Genomic DNA, 18,821 nt, shown 5'->3' on the forward strand with positions numbered 1-18,821 from the left:
TTCTCCACTCTACAACAAGATATTTTATTTATCACAGAACCCAAGAGTGGTTTGAGTTGGAAGGGAGTTCAAAGCCCATTCAGTGCCACCCCTGCCACGGCAGGGACACCTCCCACTGTCCCAGGTGCTCCCAGCCCCAGTGTCCAGCCTGGCCTTGGGCACTGCCAGAAATCCAGGGGCAGCCCCAGCTGCTCTGGGCACTGTGCCAGGGCTGCCCACCCTGCCAGGGAACAATTCCCAATTCCCAATCTCCCATCCAACCCTGCCCTCTGGCACTGGGAGCCATTCCCTGGGTCCTGTCCCTCCATGCCCTGTATATAGTGTCTCTCCATCTTTCCTGTAGACTCCCTTCAGAGGCTGGAAGGCTGCATTTGGGTCACTCCTGGGCCTTCTCTTCTCCAGGCTGAACAATCCCCATTCTCTCAGCCCTTCCTCACAGCAGAGGTGCTCCCTCCATCCCTCTAATCATTTTTGTGGCCTCCTCCAGACCCACTCCAACGGGGTGATGGCCTTTAGGAATGTTCAAGCTCAGCAAATTGTCTTCAAAGCATTTTAGGCATATGAGTGACAGAAAGTGTTCCATGGAAAAGCACCTTTGTTGAAAGTGTTCCTTCCCAGCTTTCTGTGCAAAAGTCCATCAGCTTCACCTTCTCCTGGACAGGGACTGCTGTTCCCCTGGAAAAGAGTGTTCAGCAGGAATAAAAGTGAAATGAACATTATGTGTTATTTACAAGGCCCTCTGGTTTTGTTTTGCTGTTTTAAAGCCAGCAGCAATTAAGCCTCAAACATGAACTCAGAGATATTTTTCCTGGCTAGGGATTCTCCCGCACACGTGCTGTGGAATTGGGTCGGGGGGCTCCGGGGTTGTGGGTCATCCCAGTGTGACACCACAGCTGTGCTGTGTGTCAGGGAATGCCTGCAGACAGCGTGAAAAACCAAGCTTAATCAGAGACGTTAAAAATTAAGCGAAGTGTTTGCACGTATTGAGGCGAGGCAGAGCCCGGGCAGGACGCGGCGCTGGGAGCCTGGATCCCAGCGTTCAGCACAATATCTGAATGAAAAATGACAACACTTTGTCATCTGTTCAAATTGATATTGCACTCTCGGCAGTGACAGCTGAAAAGGCCCACAGGTGCCATATAAAGAGGTGACCATGTTGTCATATTTCATTTAGGCATCCCTCTGCAAAGCCATAATTACCTAATTAGGTTGTTAATTAGGAGATTAGCATTTCGCTATATTGATAGAATGCTCTTTGCAGGCATGAGTCTAGATACAGATTTGTCTGCCCTAATTTATAATCTCTGCATTTTTATACTTATTTATTTGCTTAAAATCTTGATGCAAGATTTCTTAGGTTAGCAGAGAATCAACTTGTCTGCAATTAAACAAAGATTTGACAAAATCAGGAAAGAGAAGAGTGAATACTCCCCATACATACCCCAATATTTTTCCCCCCTCTAAAGCTCAGTGATTAAAATATTGGAATTGGTGTTATTTGCATCCTGATTAGTGTGACAACAAAAGTATAGCCAAATTCCAAGCAGTTCAAAAATACAGAGCTAATGCCAGATTGATTTACAGGTCTGGAAAGGAACAAATAATTTGTTGGAAGTTGTGTGTAATGTAGTGTTTGCTCATCATAACTTCCCAATTCCAGTCTCTCTTGTGAGAAAGCCTCTTTATATGACTGTAAATGATTATTTCCTTTTTAATGATAGGACCAGAGTGTGAGTGACAGCTTCTGCAGATAAGTATTCACTCTTAAATGCACTTGAGCTTTTGCTGAAACATAAACTTGAATGTTCGTATATTTCAGTTCACTTTCCTTTATCCTGCCTGCCCAGGACCTGTCTGTGTTTGAGGGGGTTGATTATTTTTGCTGCTGCAAATGCAGATAACCAGAACCATTTCTTGTGCAATTGCATACAGAAGTTGGCTGGGAAATTATTTCATATAACCTGAATCATAAATTTTGAAGTATGTTCATGCTGTCCTGCTTATATGACGCTGGGGGAAAAATCAATTTTTAATTCTAATCTGCCTATCTTTTTCATTAGTTTTTAAAGATCACTTTGAAGAGCTACAGTCAAGGAGGTGTTTGAGTACAGGGACTGTGGAAGCCCTTGAATGATAACATGACCTGCATTGGTATATATTTTTTCCAGCTTTTGAGTTTGTTAACAATTGTCTTGGATCCAAATTGTACCTTCCACAACTTGTGTCTTTGGAATGCTTTTGTTTACTTTGAATAGGGCTTTAATTGTTTATTACTTCCTTTAGGAGGATAGTAAATTTAAACAATATTAAAACAAACAAACAAAAAACCAAAACCAATCTACAGCTTTTCAGAACATGAGGAAAGGAGCTTACTTTTATAATTTAGAGAGGAAGATACATGGCAGGAGTTGGCTTGAGAGTTTTGTGGAGAAATTGGAACTGCTTTTAGCCATTTGAAATGGAGGACTCTTAAACATTCAATTAAAATTGGTGGAACTTCAAAGTTGTAGCTCTTTCCTGCAGCAGAACATTTTTAGCTGCTGACAGCTTTCTCTGATTTTATTGTTTCTTGGAGCTTATTTAGAGGTCTCTGTATTTCAAAGCATGAAAAGCAAAAATATCAACCCTTCACGTGAGGAAAATGTTTCCTGTAAGATGCCATAGAAAGGTGGCACTGGCTTGTCATTCCAGGGACACGTCCTTGAGTCAGAAGTGTGCTGGTGGCACCACAGGGCTTTTGGTGGAGCTGGAGGGTTCTGACCTGGAGCCTGCGACCTTTCGGGGACAGGTACAGGGTGTGAAAGTGGCTGCTGGCTCTGGTGTCACCTCACCACGAGAAATCCGTAGTTCTGCTGGAAAATGTGTCAGGACCTGCAGGAGGGAGCGGGGCTGGGGGCAGTGGGTGGCAGAGAGGGGCCCTGCCCCACTGCTGGCAGCTCTGGAGGTGAGACACGGCTGCCCCGGCTCTCCTGCTGCTGTGGTGTGGATAGTCTCAGTTCAGTCAGAGAGAAAAAGAGAAAGATTTTTCCCAGGCTTAACCTGGCACAAATCTTTCTCTTTTTCTCTCTGACTGAACTGAGAATATCCACAGTGTGGGGCAGTGACAGGGACGAGCCACCTTGCGCTGGGCAGTGAGAGTGAGGCATTGTGTCAAACTCCACTGTGTTCATTTAAAAAACCCCAGGAAATCCATTCCAAAATAGCTGCGTTTTCCCCAAAGTGAGGAAAGCTGCACTCAGCATTTTTCAGGCTCAAGGTCAAACGTTTCCCCTGCAGACAGCAGTGAGCAGGGCTGGCACATGGCTGCAGTGCCCCCAGTCAGTGGGTCCAGCACGGAGCGTGGTTCCAGCTGTGCCTGCTGCTGTCTGCAGGATGGATGGGGGGCATGGCAGCCGTGAGGTTTAGCTTGTCCTTTCCCCTAATGCCACACTCGCTTTGATACCTCGTTGTCACCTCGTGTAGGTTAACATGCAGGTATGATACTCTGTGTGGGGCGTTTGGTGGGGAAGCAGCAAAGCCAGACAATCTTTATTTAAATAATTGCAGTACATCAAGCGAGCAGGAGGGTCACAAGAACAGTTAACATGTTGTGATGATGAAGTTGCCTCCCGAAATTCAGCTGTGTGTTGAAGGTACAGCCTGCATGGCTGCAGATCCTTTTCCAAGACCTTTGTGTCACCTCCTGGCAGCGGAGTCGTTTGTTAGCGCGCTCTGCATTCCTCATTGTGTGCGGGGTTATGAATGAGCCTGATCTGCATAAAGGCCTGCTTCCCTCGCTGGGAGAGCCCATCCGTGCCATAAATACAGCCGTGGGGTGCTGCCACAGGAATACTGCTGATAAAAATAGGAGACTGAGATGCAGCTGTCTGATGCTGCCACAAAGTTCCTGCGAATCGCGGCGAGGCGCTCAGCCTCTTGATGGTGTGGTTGGACACCTTTGGGGACGTTCTGTGCCTGCACCAGGCTGCTGGGGGGCTCTGCTCCCCAGGGCCTCGGGGCAGAATCACAGCAACGGGGCCAAGAAGGGGAGGGGGAGCATTCATTCCTGGGGTGTTGGTCAGACAATGTGCAGAAAGTTAGATAGGTGAATAATAAAGATCAGAAGAAAGTGAAAATCCCTGTCCACCTGTGTGATGATCACGGGTGTTTGCCACTCAGTACATCATGGAAACCCCAGCCTGTGTATCCTGTTGTACAGAAATACCAAACTCTAAAATTTTGGGGATTTCACACTGCTCTCTTCAGTTTTAGTTTTTGCACAGAGTATGTTTGACAGCTGCCTGCGAAGCGCTTTATTCAATGGTAGAATATTATTTATATAGTGCAAGTATTAGAAGAACATTTATTTTTTGTTTATGATTAAAGAATGTATAAGGTGCTGATGCTTTGCAGGTCCCTGAATTCCGTTGCATTCGGCTCCTCCGTGAGGATGTGGTGATGGTGTGTGGGTGGAGGAGTGCAGAAGGGGTGTGCTGGCAGATCTCAGCAGATCTAGACGTTGATTTGGGTCTGTGATTTTGCTGGAACCTTCAAGGTGTTTGTGTAAAGGTTTGCAAAACTGATCTTTGCTTCTTTGTGTTCTTCTCTCTTAGTGGAAGTCACTGCTCCTCAGAGCAGGTCTGTGCCTTTAGCAGCAGGAGAACTGGTTAGAATTCTGTAGGCTGCAACTACTAAATATGGCATCAAAACCTGGACTGAATCTGGGGGTCTGAACTTTTGTTTGTTTGTTTTTTGAAGGATATTAACTGTTAAGAGAGTTTCCAGTTAGCATTAATATGTTGAGAAATGAGCTTTAATGTACCTTTTTGAGAATTCTGAAGAGGAGGAAATAAAAATATGTTTGTGTTGAACTTGTGTAGAATTTCCAGCACTTTCTCAGCGTTCAGGTTTATGGGAAAGGCAGTTGCACATGTACAGTTGGGAAGAAGCTTGGCTGATTTAGCACACAACTGTTAATGGCAGGAAGTCGGGGTGCAGAGTATAAAGGTAAAACTCTCGCATCTGCTGTTACATGTTGTTAACTCCCTCAGCAGACATTAAATCATTTCAAGTACAATAATAGTGTGGGAGGTAAATTAACTAACCATTAACAATCTTATAAATACACAATTAACATGCCAACATTTATATGACACATTGATGGGGCAGCAGTAATTTTTGATTGGGAGTTTGCAGACCTTTCCGACGCCTGAGGCTGTTGCTTATTTAAACAAGTTTTTGCCAATTGCAGGTACACGTGGCCTTTCCTAATCAGTGAGTAGAAATAATTCAATTTAAAGAACATTCTCCACATGTGTTTTGCCATGTCCATAAGCTGTACTTGGGTGTGTCTGTGTTTTTCAAGCCTGACTGTGCTGGTCACGCTGGTGCAGGGTCAGAGCCCTGGACACATCAGTCCTTTGGGTGGGACATTTGCCTTGTGGCCTCTCCCTTGGAGGACAGTGAGAACTCCCTCAGGAGCAGCCCTGCTTGCTTTGATGGAAAGAGTCAGAAAATTAAAACAGAGTGTGGAGTTGCAGTGCTGCTGAGGCTGGCAGGAGCCTCTGGAGATCCCATCCAAACTCCCACCTCCAGGCAGGGCCAGCAAAGCTCAGGCCGTGCCCAGTTGGGCTTTGAGGGTCTCCAAGGATCCTGCTGGAGTGAATTTCACAAATAGCATGATTTATGGGGACATAAAAAGGGGACATGGCAAAATGCATTCTCTGGTTCAGGACAAGCCTGGCTGGTCCTTTCTGTCCCTTCCCTCTGTTAAAACATCCCAGAAGGCCAGCTGCCTTTAGCAGATTTTCATGGGAAGTGGCTTTGTGTGATTTAGGCAGCAGTTTTGCAAGCAGCAAGGACAGGAGATTGCTGGTGTTTCTGAGTTCAAAATCCCAAACACACACACGCAGCTCTGTAAAGTGTTTTCCTCTGGTTGGAAAAGCAGTGGGCATTTCAAACTTCTGGAATTTGCATCTAGTCTTGCCCTGTGTGTGGGCTCACACCGAGCCCCCTCAGGTGGAGGTGTCCCCACAGCTCGGGCTGCTGCTCACTGATGGACTCGCTGCATGAACAGGAATAATTATTTTTTTTCTTTTTAGGTTATTTTCAGCAGGTAATTTTTTGATCCAGCTTACCCCACAGCTCCACTGCCAGCTTTGGGAGATGGTGGAATTCCTGGAACAGGTCAGGCAGGGCATGGAGCTGCCCCTTTCAGAGTCAGCCCGGGCTTGAATTAGATTGGCATCACTACAAACCCACAGCTACAGAAAAATCAGATAACAATGTGAGCGTGGTTTGGGTTTTGTGGTTTGGGTTTTTTTTCAATTTTCCTTTTTGCCCTCTACTTTGTTTCAAAAGGCCACTTGAGTGCTCTGAATGAAATATCTTAGGTAAGTGGCAATTACTGTTCTTAAAGTGCTTTAGAGCTCAGGCGTGTGGTATTTGGTCACAGAGCTTTCCGTGTTACAGCAGTTGCCCTGTGTGAAGCACCATGCAGCAGCAGATGTTCAATATTCTGCCCTGAGACACTAATCTCTTCATGTTTAAAGCTTTTCCTGGAAATACAAAACCTGAAGAGAGTCTGTAATAAGTTACTCAAAAAGTTGGTGTGTAGATGCAGAAGCAAAACAGAAACACAGTTATGATGGGTGAAAAGAAATCCAAAACCCCGTCGGTTTTGTAAATGGATTAGTTGGAATAGGCAGATGTTTCTGCTCTGGATTCTCTTGCCATCCTCCTGTGTGCAGCACTGTGGGGTGTTTTGGCTTACAGCAGCCATGTGTTGTAGAGTACAGGGACCTGTCTGTGGGGATTCTTGTGTTCCATTGTCCTGGGACTCAGGTTCCAAGCTGCCCTCCAGAAACCCCCTGTTCCTTAAACGGATCTCAGCAATGGATCTCAATGTGGCATAAGTAAACTGGGGCAGAACGAAACAGTTTAAACAGAATTAAACCCCAAGTCAGTCAGGGTCACATCCCAAATAGTGCCCTTCGGGAAGGGGGGTTTGAGCCCTTTGTGCTTGCTCCTAAAATGTTGTGTATGCTATTTCTAGGTACGTGTGTCCATGAAGCAAGATGGAGAGGAGATAGTACAGTGAGGTGGTGGCCTTGTGACAGAATGGCTTTCCTGGACAACCCAACCATTATCCTGGCTCACATTCGGCAGTCGCACGTGACCAGCGATGACACGGGGATGTGCGAGATGGTCCTGATCGACCACGACGTGGACCTGGAGAAGTTCAACCCCTCCTCAGCATTTGGGGACAGCGGCTCAGAGCCCCAGGGCAGCAACGGGGACACTCAGGGCTACGTGTACTCCCAGTCAGTGGACATTACCTCAAGCTGGGACTTCGGGATCAGGAGGCGGTCGAACACAGGTGCGTGTGTCTGCAGCAGCACTGCCCTGCAGGCCCAGCCTCCCTGAGCCTGCCTGCCTGGACAGACCAGGGCCTGACAGCTTGGTGTCTGTCAAACTCCTTTGGCAGTGCTGAGCCCCTTTCACAGAAGGATATGTAATGATTCCGTTACTTTAGTGTGCTGTCAACTGAGCCTTAATTGCTGTTTTACCTATTCCTGTACAGGGGAACATTGAGGTAGTCAGTTTTATATATATAAAAAAAATTCAAATTGTGGAGACATCAAATCTAAATCCAAAGTGCATGAACAGTCTTTGATATCTCTATTGTTACTGTCTGGAGGGGTGTTAACTTTTGAACAGGATAGTTATTTTCTGAGAAAAAATCTGCCTAGTGAGGCATCAAATGTATTTGTTATAAAAGAGGGGAATGAAGTTTGATGTGAGCCAGCAAAGGGAATGATTTGTCTGTATTTTGTCTCTTAAAGTTTTATTTCTGAGAAAAACCTTGAGCTAGGGTTTAAGGTACCAGATTAGGAAGTTTAAGGGTGAACACCTTTGCATTTTGTCATGACTGGCAGAAAGCTCTGCCAGGTGGTGTTTCATACAAGGGATATCCAGACTTCTGCTTAGACCTGAGGAACATCATGAACAGGAGTTCTGTGAGGTAAAATACAGATGAGAAGGTTGGTGTGCGGTGGTCAGTACTGACCTCTATTTTCCTCTTTCTGTATAGTTTTTTAAAAATGATTTCTGCAGGTATTATAACACCACCTAGAGCCCAGAAAGCACCTCTGTGCTCTGCTTCTCCAGGAAAACGTGTGTGGTGTTGGAGATACGGAAATGCCTTTTACAAGGAGGAAGTTGTGAGAGGTTCCAGAAAAGCTGGGGCACTGATCTCCTGTGGCAGAGTGAGGTTTGGAAATAACCTGAGATTACAGCCCAGCCTGGCAGGAGGGTGTGCTGGCAAGCCAGGCTGCCCTGGGGCTGGGCCAGCTCATGAGGAACGAGAGGCAGAGTTTGAAAATTTATAGAATTACTCCAGAAAATGATTCCGAGGGATCACTACACCCAGGGAGCAGACTGATGGAGTAATCCCCATTTGAATTTTAGTTTGAAGTCATTTCAGGTGCCAGCTGGGGGCATATTCTAAGGTCAGGGGACAGGGCAGTGCCAGGGGCTGGGTGTGGGTGAGCCCAGAGTGCCCAGGCCAGGAGCAAAGGCTCAGCTCGGGGCTGAGTGAAACCACAGCTGCCCTTGGGCAGCCACCAAACTTTGGGTTTGTCCCACCCAAAAGTGTCCCTGGCTGCCTGTGCCAGCGAGCCCTGAGTCATTCACACTTTAACAGGTGCTGGCCATTCCACCTGGATTGGCACTGCTGCAGCACAGCCCCACACTGAAATGGTCATTTGTGACCAGCTCTAGGTGGAGGAACAGGGGAGTCGGGGAGGTGCTGACTGTGCTCTTGGACATTTGTTTTGTCAGGGGGTGGAAATATCAAACGGGATAAAAACGTGCATTATCTTGTTTCTAGTCTACGGTTTTTGTTTAATTCTTTGTTTACCTGTTCATCTAAGGGATCTTTTATGATAGTAAAATATTATCATATTATTTATTTATATTTTCTTATAGCTCGTTTGGAAAGAAAGGGTTTTGGAAGGCAATTTTGAGTTACAGTGTGGGCAGTAACTAGTACAAATGTGGAGCTTTTCTTTCAGAATAAAATATCTATGCTACAGCAGTGTTTTCCCAACATTTAAACTTATGAGAAAGGGATATTTTTCTTATTTCATTAAGAGGAAGCTACCTAGAGGTATTCAGGTTCTAGCATTGTGTTTTTAATGGGAGATACTTATCAAAGTCCCCATTTGTGCTTGTACCTTAAACTGCTTGCTACAGCTGTTAAACTTCAAAGGAGTATTTTTTATCAGTTCCCTTATTGACAGTTTTTATGGGGAAAAAATAACTTCCTTGTCCACAATTCAGTTCAAAGACCTAAATGTAAAAGAATAATAACAGACAGGATAGAAAATATTTATTAATGTTTTTCTAATTGCTGAAAAGGCTCAGGGAACTCCACTTGTATCCAAAAATTGTCAGAGTAATTTAGCATTTTAGAATCTCTTCTACAAACCCATTTTAGTTAATGAATTATCTCAATACATCAAAACTGCTAATATGTGCAGCGAATTGTTTCCTTTGGGGATCAGCACTGTTAGTTCTACTTCCCTGGCTAATCTGCTTATTCTGAGTAGATGACATCAGTGCTTTCTTGGGGTCATTGTCTTGGGTGGCTTCCATCAGGTTTCTTCCCCACGGAAGCTCCTACTGTTAACAAAAAAGGTAATTTAAGTTGTTGTCTGGTACCCCGGGCTGCAAGTTCTTTGGTATCAGAACTATTTGGGGCTTTTTTTCCCGACCATATTTTGAAGATGGAGTCAAAATATATGTAAAGAAATACTATATTCATTTTAGGATTTGACTAATGTTGTGAAGATACAAATCATTTATTTTACTACCTATAAACTGTTTCAGCCTACTGAAGAAAAAGCTGTGCTAATTTATATCGCTTTGACATTTTATAATTTTCATGATTTTTAGATAAAGGATTTTATATTTAAAACTTTAATAGTCTAGTCTGAGTTCATTTATCTTTAATTTTTGAAACGGGTAGAGTAATTCATAACAGTAATTTTATTCCTGTAATGTAATATTCACTTCAGTTCATTTGTGCATTAAAATTCCTTTAAGACCGTTATTAATGATTTATATAATGAAATGTCATATTAATCACAGAAGTTTTCACATTTTATTATTCTCTTCCATGTTAATACTATCTTTATGATCTCTATTAATGTTTTATATCCTCTAATTTCAATTATAAATCAAGAACATTTTCATGTTTTTGTTGGTATTTGCTTTTCAGGGGTGCCACCTTTAAAATTTTATGACTTTTCCCCCTACATATGCAGTATAAAACATCTTTATTCATATAAAGGTAGTTAATTATGTCTTTGTTTATAGTAAACTTTCATTGACAAACTTATAGTTGTAATATTTCTTTTCAAGCTCAGAGACTAGAACGTCTGCGGAAAGAGAGACAAAATCAAATAAAATGCAAAAACGTTCAGTGGAAAGACAGGAATACTTCTTGCTCAGGTAAAAGAAAACCTCTTTTGTTTCCCTGCTGTGTGTATCCGTGCCTCTGACGGTTCCAGCGTTTGCAGTGTGCAGTTTTCCCCCAGGGTTCCGGAGCACACGGGCACTGCCAGTTCTTTGTGCTGCCCCGGGTGCCAGCCGGGCCAGGCGCTGCCCGGAGCTCACCGAGCCCGGGAGGTGTCACACCCACTTGGGCCGTGCACTCCTGGGGTGGGTCCTGCCCCCCAGGCACCTGTGGGGCTGGGCTGTCTCACCTGGGGGCTCTCAGAGGGGCCTGGGCAGGGCAGAGCCCTCGTGGTGCTGCGGGGACAGCACGGGGACAGGTGTGGGGACAGGACATGGGGACAGGACATGGGGACAGGTGCGGGGACAGGTGTGGGGACAGGTGTGGGGACAGCACGGGGACAGGTGTGGGGACAGGTGTGGGGACAGGTGTGGGGACAGGACACGGGGACAGGTGCAGGGACAGGTGTGGGGACAGGACGTGGGGACAGGACATGGGGACAGGTGTGGGGACAGGTGTGGGGACAGGACACGGGGACAGGTGTGGGGACAGGTGTGGGGACAGGACACGGGGACAGGTGTGGGGACAGGTGTGGGGACAGGACATGGGGACAGGTGTGGGGACAGGACATGGGGACAGGACATGGGGACAGGTGTGGGGACAGGTGTGGGGACAGGTGTGGGGACAGGTGTGGGGACAGGACATGGGGACAGGATATGGGGACAGGTGTGGGGACAGGTGTGGGGACAGGACATGGGGACAGGTGTGGGGACAGCACGGGGACAGGACACGGGGACAGGTGTGGGGACAGCACGGGGACAGGTGTGGGGACAGGTGTGGGGACAGGTGTGGGGACAGGACATGGGGACAGGTGTGGGGACAGGTGTGGGGACAGGACATGGGGACAGGTGTGGGGACAGAACGTGGGGACAGGACATGGGGACAGGTGTGGGGACAGCACGGGGACAGGTGTGGGGACAGGACACGGGGACAGGTGTGGGGACAGGACACGGGGACAGGTGTGGGGACAGGTGTGGGGACAGGTGTGGGGACAGGACATGGGGACAGGTGTGGGGACAGGACACGGGGACAGGTGTGGGGACAGGTGTGGGGACAGGACATGGGGACAGGTGTGGGGACAGCACGGGGACAGGTGTGGGGACAGGACACGGGGACAGGTGTGGGGACAGGACACGGGGACAGGTGTGGGGACAGGACATGGGGACAGCACGGGGGACAGGACATGGGGACAGGACACGGGGACAGGTGTGGGGACAGGTGCAGGGACAGGTGTGGGGACAGGACATGGGGACAGGTGTGGGGACAGGTGCAGGGACAGGTGTGGGGACAGGACATGGGGACAGGTGTGGGGACAGGACACGGGGACAGGACATGGGGACAGGACATGGGGACAGGACATGGGGACAGGACATGGGGACAGGTGCGGGGACAGGTGCAGGGACAGGCCGTGGCTCTGCCCAGGTGTCTGCACTCCCAGCACAGATCAGGGTCTCCAGGGCACTTCCCAGCCACTTCCAGCAGCGTTTGGTGCCATGGAGGATTTTGTGGAGTTTACTTGTATAGAGTGGTTTTGTAGCTACTTCTTTAGATAAGGTGCAAATCTAAAGAAATAAAGGGTGTATGTATGATCTACTTAAATGCAAGCATAATAAATGCTGGCTTGGCTTATCTTGCCTTTCCTTGGTAAATCTATTATCACTGATTTCTCAAAAAATATTAAATTCTATTTTTGTTAATTATATAATTAAGTATTTGTGACTGGATGTTCTACATAGTTTAAATTGTAGTGTATGAAATTACAAATCTGTCTCAATTTTCCTATTTTAGACCTCAAGCTAGTTTCTATTTCTGTTGTATTTGACAGACATTCAAACCTTTGTATGGTTTGTCATGCCTACTTCTTTCAGAATTTGTGTATATCTTAATGAGGTCCCTCTGTAATCTCCCTTTTTTTGCCTAATTCCTCATATCTCCGTGGCTGTCACTTGCAGAACGTTTTCCAGCACTCTGATATCTTTTTCAGAGGAGTGAACAAAGCTGCTCACACGAGCAGCACGGTCGCACTAATCCTTAATTCAGTGTTCAGCTGTGTTGGATACCCCCATTAATGCATTCTGAAATGTTTTTGCCTTCCTCCTTCTGTAAGCAGAGCTGTAGGTTTTAAAGGTTAATCTACCATAACCTCCAACTCTTTGCTCAGTATTTTATAGCACTTGGCCAGTGATGGTGCAGATCTCCCCTGTGCCTCCTGCACTCTGAGCTGGCTCAGGCTCGGGCTCCTGCTGCTCCCGGGGGTCCTGGGGGCTTCCCCCCTCATCTGTCCCCAGCAGCCCCCCTTGTCCCCTCTGAGCAATGTGCTGGCATTGCAAAGGAATCAGTCCCTGCCTGCTGCAGAGCAGATTTAAATAAAAAAATAAATAACTTACACAAGAACTCCAGGCACTCGGGGCTGTTGGCAGAGCTGGTTTTCCTTCTCTGCTTGGCCACTGAGGTCTGAGTGCTTCTCCCTTCCTTGCACAAACAACACTGCAGCAGGGAGAAGGAGGAGCCCTTCAGGATCTCCTCTGTACCTTTACATCGTACATTCCTTCATTTCAGAGCATATAAATTAACAATGTGTCAAGGAAATCCTTCCAAAGTCTTGCATTCAGCCCATACTGACATGCAAGACATGCAGAATAGCTGTAGATAAAAACTTCATTTTTCACCTGTACGAGTAAAACCATTGCATTGGATTCCAATGTCCTTTCCAAGAGCCCAAGAATTATCAGTTGAAGGTAATACTCCAGCATAATGCTTTAGATTAAAAAAAAAAAAAAAAAATCAGTTACAAGAGCTTGTTGAAAAACCAAAACAACCTAATGGAGTTAAAGTGGCCACATTGAAAGGGATTAAATCAAGCTTTTTTGGTTAATTGCAGCCTCTCACAAGCCCGCTGGGGATCTCTCAGTGCCAGTATTTAGCACCTCTGCCAACTGCCTGAATTTTAAGGCAATCTGCTGATAAAAATAAATGGAGCTTTTGACTAGTTATCATTTGACAGGTTTTAATTTTGCACTCTAAGAAATGAAGCAGGTCCCTGCAGATCAAGTGCCGGGTCATTCCCTCTTGGGAACAGTTCCATTTCCCTGGAGAAGCAAGATGGGATCTGTGAGCTGTGGGGGAAGCCCAGGGCAGGAGTGCTGGGCTGGCAGGGATTGATGGAAGCTGGGGGCTCTGCTTCCTGGAGCAGGTGTGGGAGCCTTGTCCAGCTTCAGTCACAGCTCCCTGCAGATGAGCCCTTGGCACTGATGTGCTCAAGCACCCCCGGCTCTGTCCTGATTTCACAGTGGCCTTGTAACAAAAGAAGTCCCATTTTTTAGGGTTTTTTAAAGTATGCCTGTAAATTGGAAGTTGAGCTGCTGCTGGAAATTCAGCTGTGCACTTTCTTCACATAAAAAGGCTTTTATGAGCCTTCACAGACCACACAAAGACCTCCTGAACCTGCATCCCCTTTGTCTTCAGAAAGCTTTTTTGTTTTTATTGTTGAGACTGTTGATCTGGAGTGGTGGTTTCAGGTTTGACATTTTTATGAGGGGAGGCCGTATCCAGTGCCCCATGAGAAGTAAAAGGTGCAGAGCTGATCCTGGGGGCTGGGGGTGGTGCCAGGGCTGCAGCTGGCAGTGCCACTGCAGGGCAGTGCTGCTGTCCTGTGCAGGCTCGTGGCAGCTGTGCTGCTCCTGTGGCAGCAGCTCCTTTCCTTCGTGTTCCCTGCTCCTTTGGGAGCAGGTAGGCAAGCAGGGAGACCAGGAATGTGTCATTCTCTTCATTGTTCTCCTGACTCGAGTGGGTCTTGCACTGATCAGTTCTATTCTCTGTGTAGGGAAAACTCACCTTTTTCTCAGCTTAAACAGGAGCATCATTCAGACTTCTTAGTGGTTTCATGTCTTTGGGCTATGAAGGAGTGGTGGCAGATCCTGCCCTGCTGAAGCATTTGTTGGTTTATTTATTTGATTTTGTGCTCTCTCTTATGATGTTATCTCTCTGTGGTGAGCAGCAGCCTCTGTACATCTCCTCACACGATGCCTCTAATCTCTTTTCTGATCTGCAGCAGAGGAGCTGAGCTCACTGTTTGAGAAGAAGAATTTTAGGGTGAAATCCCCGTGTTCTGGGAAGCAGTCCATCCTCTCTGTGCGACTGGAGCAGTGTCCCCTGCAGCTCAACAACCCCTTCAATGAGTACTCCAAATTTGATGGCAAGGTGAGTGGCCAGGGGGGTTTGGTGAGGGGCCAGGGGTGCCCTGGGAGGGCTCTGCTCCTGTGCTTTGACTTGGGCAGCCTCCCCTGGACTTTATGGTGGCCATCAGGTGTTGGCAGTGCTTATCTAGAAACAAGCAAGGGCAGTGGTTCCAGGTTCAGTAGAACCATTTCTCCTGTTTCCATTACAAAATTCTGGAGTGAGGATGAGCCTTCTCTGCCTTGCTGTTTCCTCCCCCAGCAGGTCAGTGAGGTGAACCTTTGTTGTGACAGAGTCCTGGCACGCCTCTCTAGAGGTGATGATGAGACCCTTTGCATAAATGATTGATTATTTGGCATTTAAAAAAAAACCCCAAACTGTTCTGTCTATCCACATCACAGCACTTGCTGAATATTCCACGATTCTTTCTTTGTCCTCAGTGCTCTACTGAGATTGGGAGGAGCCGTGGTCTGTTTTGAGGGTGGAAAGCTGAAGTGTCAGTGGGTAGGATCCAAGGCCAAAAGAAGCACTAATCAATGTATTTCTGCACAAGTGCTGATTTGTGCAACACAGGGAGCAGACTGGCTGCAAACCTGGCAGGTCATGGGGGTCAGGCTGTGGATCTGATATTGCTCAGACTGGAGGATAGATGTCTTCCCTGGACTCCACAAGTGTCCGATCTTCTTCTCTGTCATCAACTCTAGAAACTGAAATATAAACTTTGATGTGATGGATCGTTGTCATATTGTTCCAAAACAAGTATAAATACTCCTCAGATCTGTTTTCTACTGGATTTGTTTGTGGAGTCTCCTGTGGGAGGATGGAGTTTGAGCTTCATTACCATCGTGATGGAAGAATTTCATATTCTGTTAGGTGTTCTTCAAGTGGAAAGTCAGATCTGTAATTCCACTGACATTTCTAGGAGTATCTGGAATATTTGTGAAATGCTAACCTTTAGACTATGAAGTTCATGTGCAAAAGCTCCTCTATTGTGATTTTATATTTATTAGCATGTGGCAATTAGTGCTGACCCAGGTTTTCAGAATTCCTGGCCTCATTAATGAGCGACAGCAGCACTTGCATGCTGACAGCACCAAGAGGCCTTTTTTCTAAACTCTGGGTTTGTTCTTCTTGTGCCACAAAATTTCAGTTGAGCAAACATTTAAATGAGCTCTCATGTCATGTATAGGGGAAGTAAAAATCAAATACTTCTTTATTAAGAGAATTCTGTTATAATTCAGTCAGAAACTTGAGATACTTCAGCATTTTTCCTTCCCTCTCTGATAATCCAGGCTAATCTTTACTGTATCAATTGTAGTTGTCTATAATGCACATCTTAATTTCCACCTATGGAAGTCAGATACATTTAGCAGGTGCTTGGGCCACTGGAAGCAAGCTGCACTCTGCCTGTCAGTTTGAGAGGTGAAGGAAATACCTCAGTGTCACTCAGTTGTGATCTGCAAATCAAAATCCCTTCTTTACAATCCAAAATAATTGAATGTGCATTTTGTTAGAGTATACTCTCACTCTATTAATTTTAACACCATTGTTTCTATCACTCTGTTAGTGTATCAATAGTTTGCATATAAAGTTTATTCTCTATGGCTCTATATTATCTAGTTTAATGCTTGGCTGACCATCTGAGGTATAGAAGAAACATAACTCCAGTTGTGAGTTATTTTACTTCAGTTCTCATGCATTTTCAGTCAGTAAAAATACCAAAAATCATCCAGCTTTTAAAAATTATTTTTAATGACATACCACATGTCTTCTATTTATTTTTATTGATAATAGATGAACAGTATTTCACAGAAATACAATTCTTTCAGGGAATAGTGCATGACTTATTTACATAATTAACAGAGCCATGTATCTCTGGGGGAAATGGTACATAATTGGGGAGAGGCAGGGGGGTGAGGAGGGGCTGGGGGCCTAATTAAACATGTCTTAAAAACACCCTGCTTAATTATGTATTTACTCAGGGGGCCACAGTGGCTCTCGAATCTTTGGGGCTGTAGCCAGGCCTTTGGTTTGTCCCTGCTGCAGTTTGGTAGGTTTCAGGTTGCTCAGTAACACTCATTTTTGGTGCCTGGGCAAGCAGCAGAGCTCAGATGGGGCTCTGTGCCCCTGTCTGTGCCCCTGCCCTGGTCCCTGGCCTGAGATCCCATCCAGCCATCCTCCTGAGATCCCATCCCTCCTCCTGAGATCCCATCCCTCCTCCTGAGACCCCATCCCTCCTCCTGAGATCCCATCCATCCTCCTGAGATCCCATCCCTCCTCCTGAGACCCCATCCCTCCTCCTGAGATCCCATCCATCCTCCTGAGATCCCATCCCTCCTCCTGAGATCCCATCCCTCCTCCTGAGACCCCATCCCTCCTCCTGAGATCCCATCCATCCTCCTGAGATCCCATCCCTCCTCCTGAGACCCCATCCCTCCTCCTGAGATCCCATCCATCCTCCTGAGATCCCATCCCTCCTCCTGAGATCCCATCCCTCCTCCTGAGATCCCATCCCTCCTCCTGAGACCCCATCCCTCCTCCTGAGATCCCATCCATCCTCCTGAGATCCCATCCCTCCTCCTGAGACCCCATCCATCCATCCATCCATCCATCCATCCATCCATCCATCCATCCATCCAGCCATCCTCCTGAGATCCCATCCCTCCTCCTGAGATCCCATCCCTCCTCCTGAGACCCCAGCCCTCCTCCTGAGACCCCATCCCTCCTCCTGAGACCCCAGCCCTCCTCCTGAGACCCCAGCCCTCCTCCTGAGACCCCAGCCCTCCTCCTGAGACCCCATCCCTCCTCCTGAGACCCCAGCCCTCCTCCTGAGACCCCAGCCCTCCTCCTGAGACCCCATCCCTCCTCCTGAGACCCCAGCCCTCCTCCTGGCTCCCCTTCCCTCTGCCCCCTGTGCTGTTTTCAGCTCAGCAGCTCAGGCAGGCCCTGCCATGTGCTCTGGTGCCAGCCACGCCAGCGTGGGCACTGCTCACATCCTGCACGTGTCTCCTGCCAGATTTAGTGTCTCTTTCATAACCACTTCTGCGATTTTATGAAATAGTAAAATTTTAAAGCACTCTAATTTCTTCCTGTGCTGATCACTTCATTAATTATCAAAACAGTAGAGAATATGGCTTGTGAATTATAACTGAGTGGAGGCATTCTCAGCAGCTCAGGAATCCACACAACTTGCCCCACCACTACCCAGGACAGATTCATGGTTTTCTGTATGTTGCAAAACTTTAGCTCTTAACAGAAGCCACACATACAGTAACTACTCTCAACTCTTTCTTCAAGTTTTCCCTTAAATAGTTAAAGTAAACCTCAGCTCTGGACCTGTTTTCATGTTTTGCAAAGCACATGGGTTGTACTTCTTGGTTAATAAATCTTATATACTCTTTCTAAGAATGTTGTACTGAAAGAAGCTTTAGTTCTTTGTAATTCCTTCAGGTGTCATTTGAATAGAAAATTACTTGGAGGCTGAAGAAATCACTGGCCAAATTGATTTATTTTGTCTGCATGCAAATTAAGTTATCACCCATTTGATAAATAAATTTGTGTCTATTTCTGCCTACAGGACTTGAAAAATCAAATTTTGACTGTTTATTGTTCCAACTTGCTGAGTTTTAATTAAGTTGGGGAAAAAAGGCTCGGTGTTAGACAGGGCTGAAAGTCCTGAGCAGGTGCCACAGGTGCCACACAGGAGTGCAGTGACTCAGCTGAGATTCGCCGTGTTCAGGCAGGACAGAGGTGCAAAGGGATCAAAAATGTAAGGAAGGGATTGTCTGCCTCCAGAGTCAGCTGGGGTTATGAGGCCAAAAGCCTTTCCTACAGGCAGACCCGATGTTCTCATGATCCTTTTATTTCTGCTTTCATGACTAGCTGCAAATGGAGGTAGAAGGAAGTTTGGCTTTTCTGATCTTGTGGAGTTCTCTGGTGTTTGCTTGACTGCTGGAGATAATTTAACTGAAAATTGGTCAGTGTAATTTTTGGGTGGACAAATGCTAAAAATCCTTTGGTGAGGAAGGATGCCTCTGTAGTGCCACAAGGTTTCTTGTGGCTAATTTTGGTAATGGGTTAAAAAGCA

General features: G+C 46.4%; 1 protein-coding gene across 7 annotated transcripts in view; it reads left to right on the forward strand.

Moving 5' to 3' along the window:
* MAPKAP1 (MAPK associated protein 1) overlaps positions 1–18,821 on the forward strand; it is an 84,304-nt gene that overhangs the window by 2,723 nt on the left and 62,760 nt on the right. For 4 of the 7 annotated variants that reach the window (XM_053962336.1, XM_053962340.1, XM_053962341.1 and 1 more), the window contains exons 2-5: positions 6,081–6,265; positions 7,034–7,357; positions 10,405–10,494; positions 14,610–14,758. In XM_053962336.1, coding sequence (XP_053818311.1) covers positions 7,099–7,357; positions 10,405–10,494; positions 14,610–14,758 — 498 coding nt within the window. In that variant the 5' untranslated portion in view covers positions 6,081–6,265; positions 7,034–7,098. The remainder of the gene's footprint in view (positions 1–6,080; positions 6,266–7,033; positions 7,358–10,404; positions 10,495–14,609; positions 14,759–18,821) is intronic. The other 3 variants (XM_053962338.1, XM_053962339.1, XM_053962337.1) reach the window with 2 other exon arrangements.

The sequence above is a fragment of the Vidua chalybeata genome, chromosome 21, assembly GCF_026979565.1.
Source record: "Vidua chalybeata isolate OUT-0048 chromosome 21, bVidCha1 merged haplotype, whole genome shotgun sequence".
In the NCBI taxonomy this organism is placed as follows: Eukaryota; Metazoa; Chordata; class Aves; order Passeriformes; family Viduidae; genus Vidua; species Vidua chalybeata.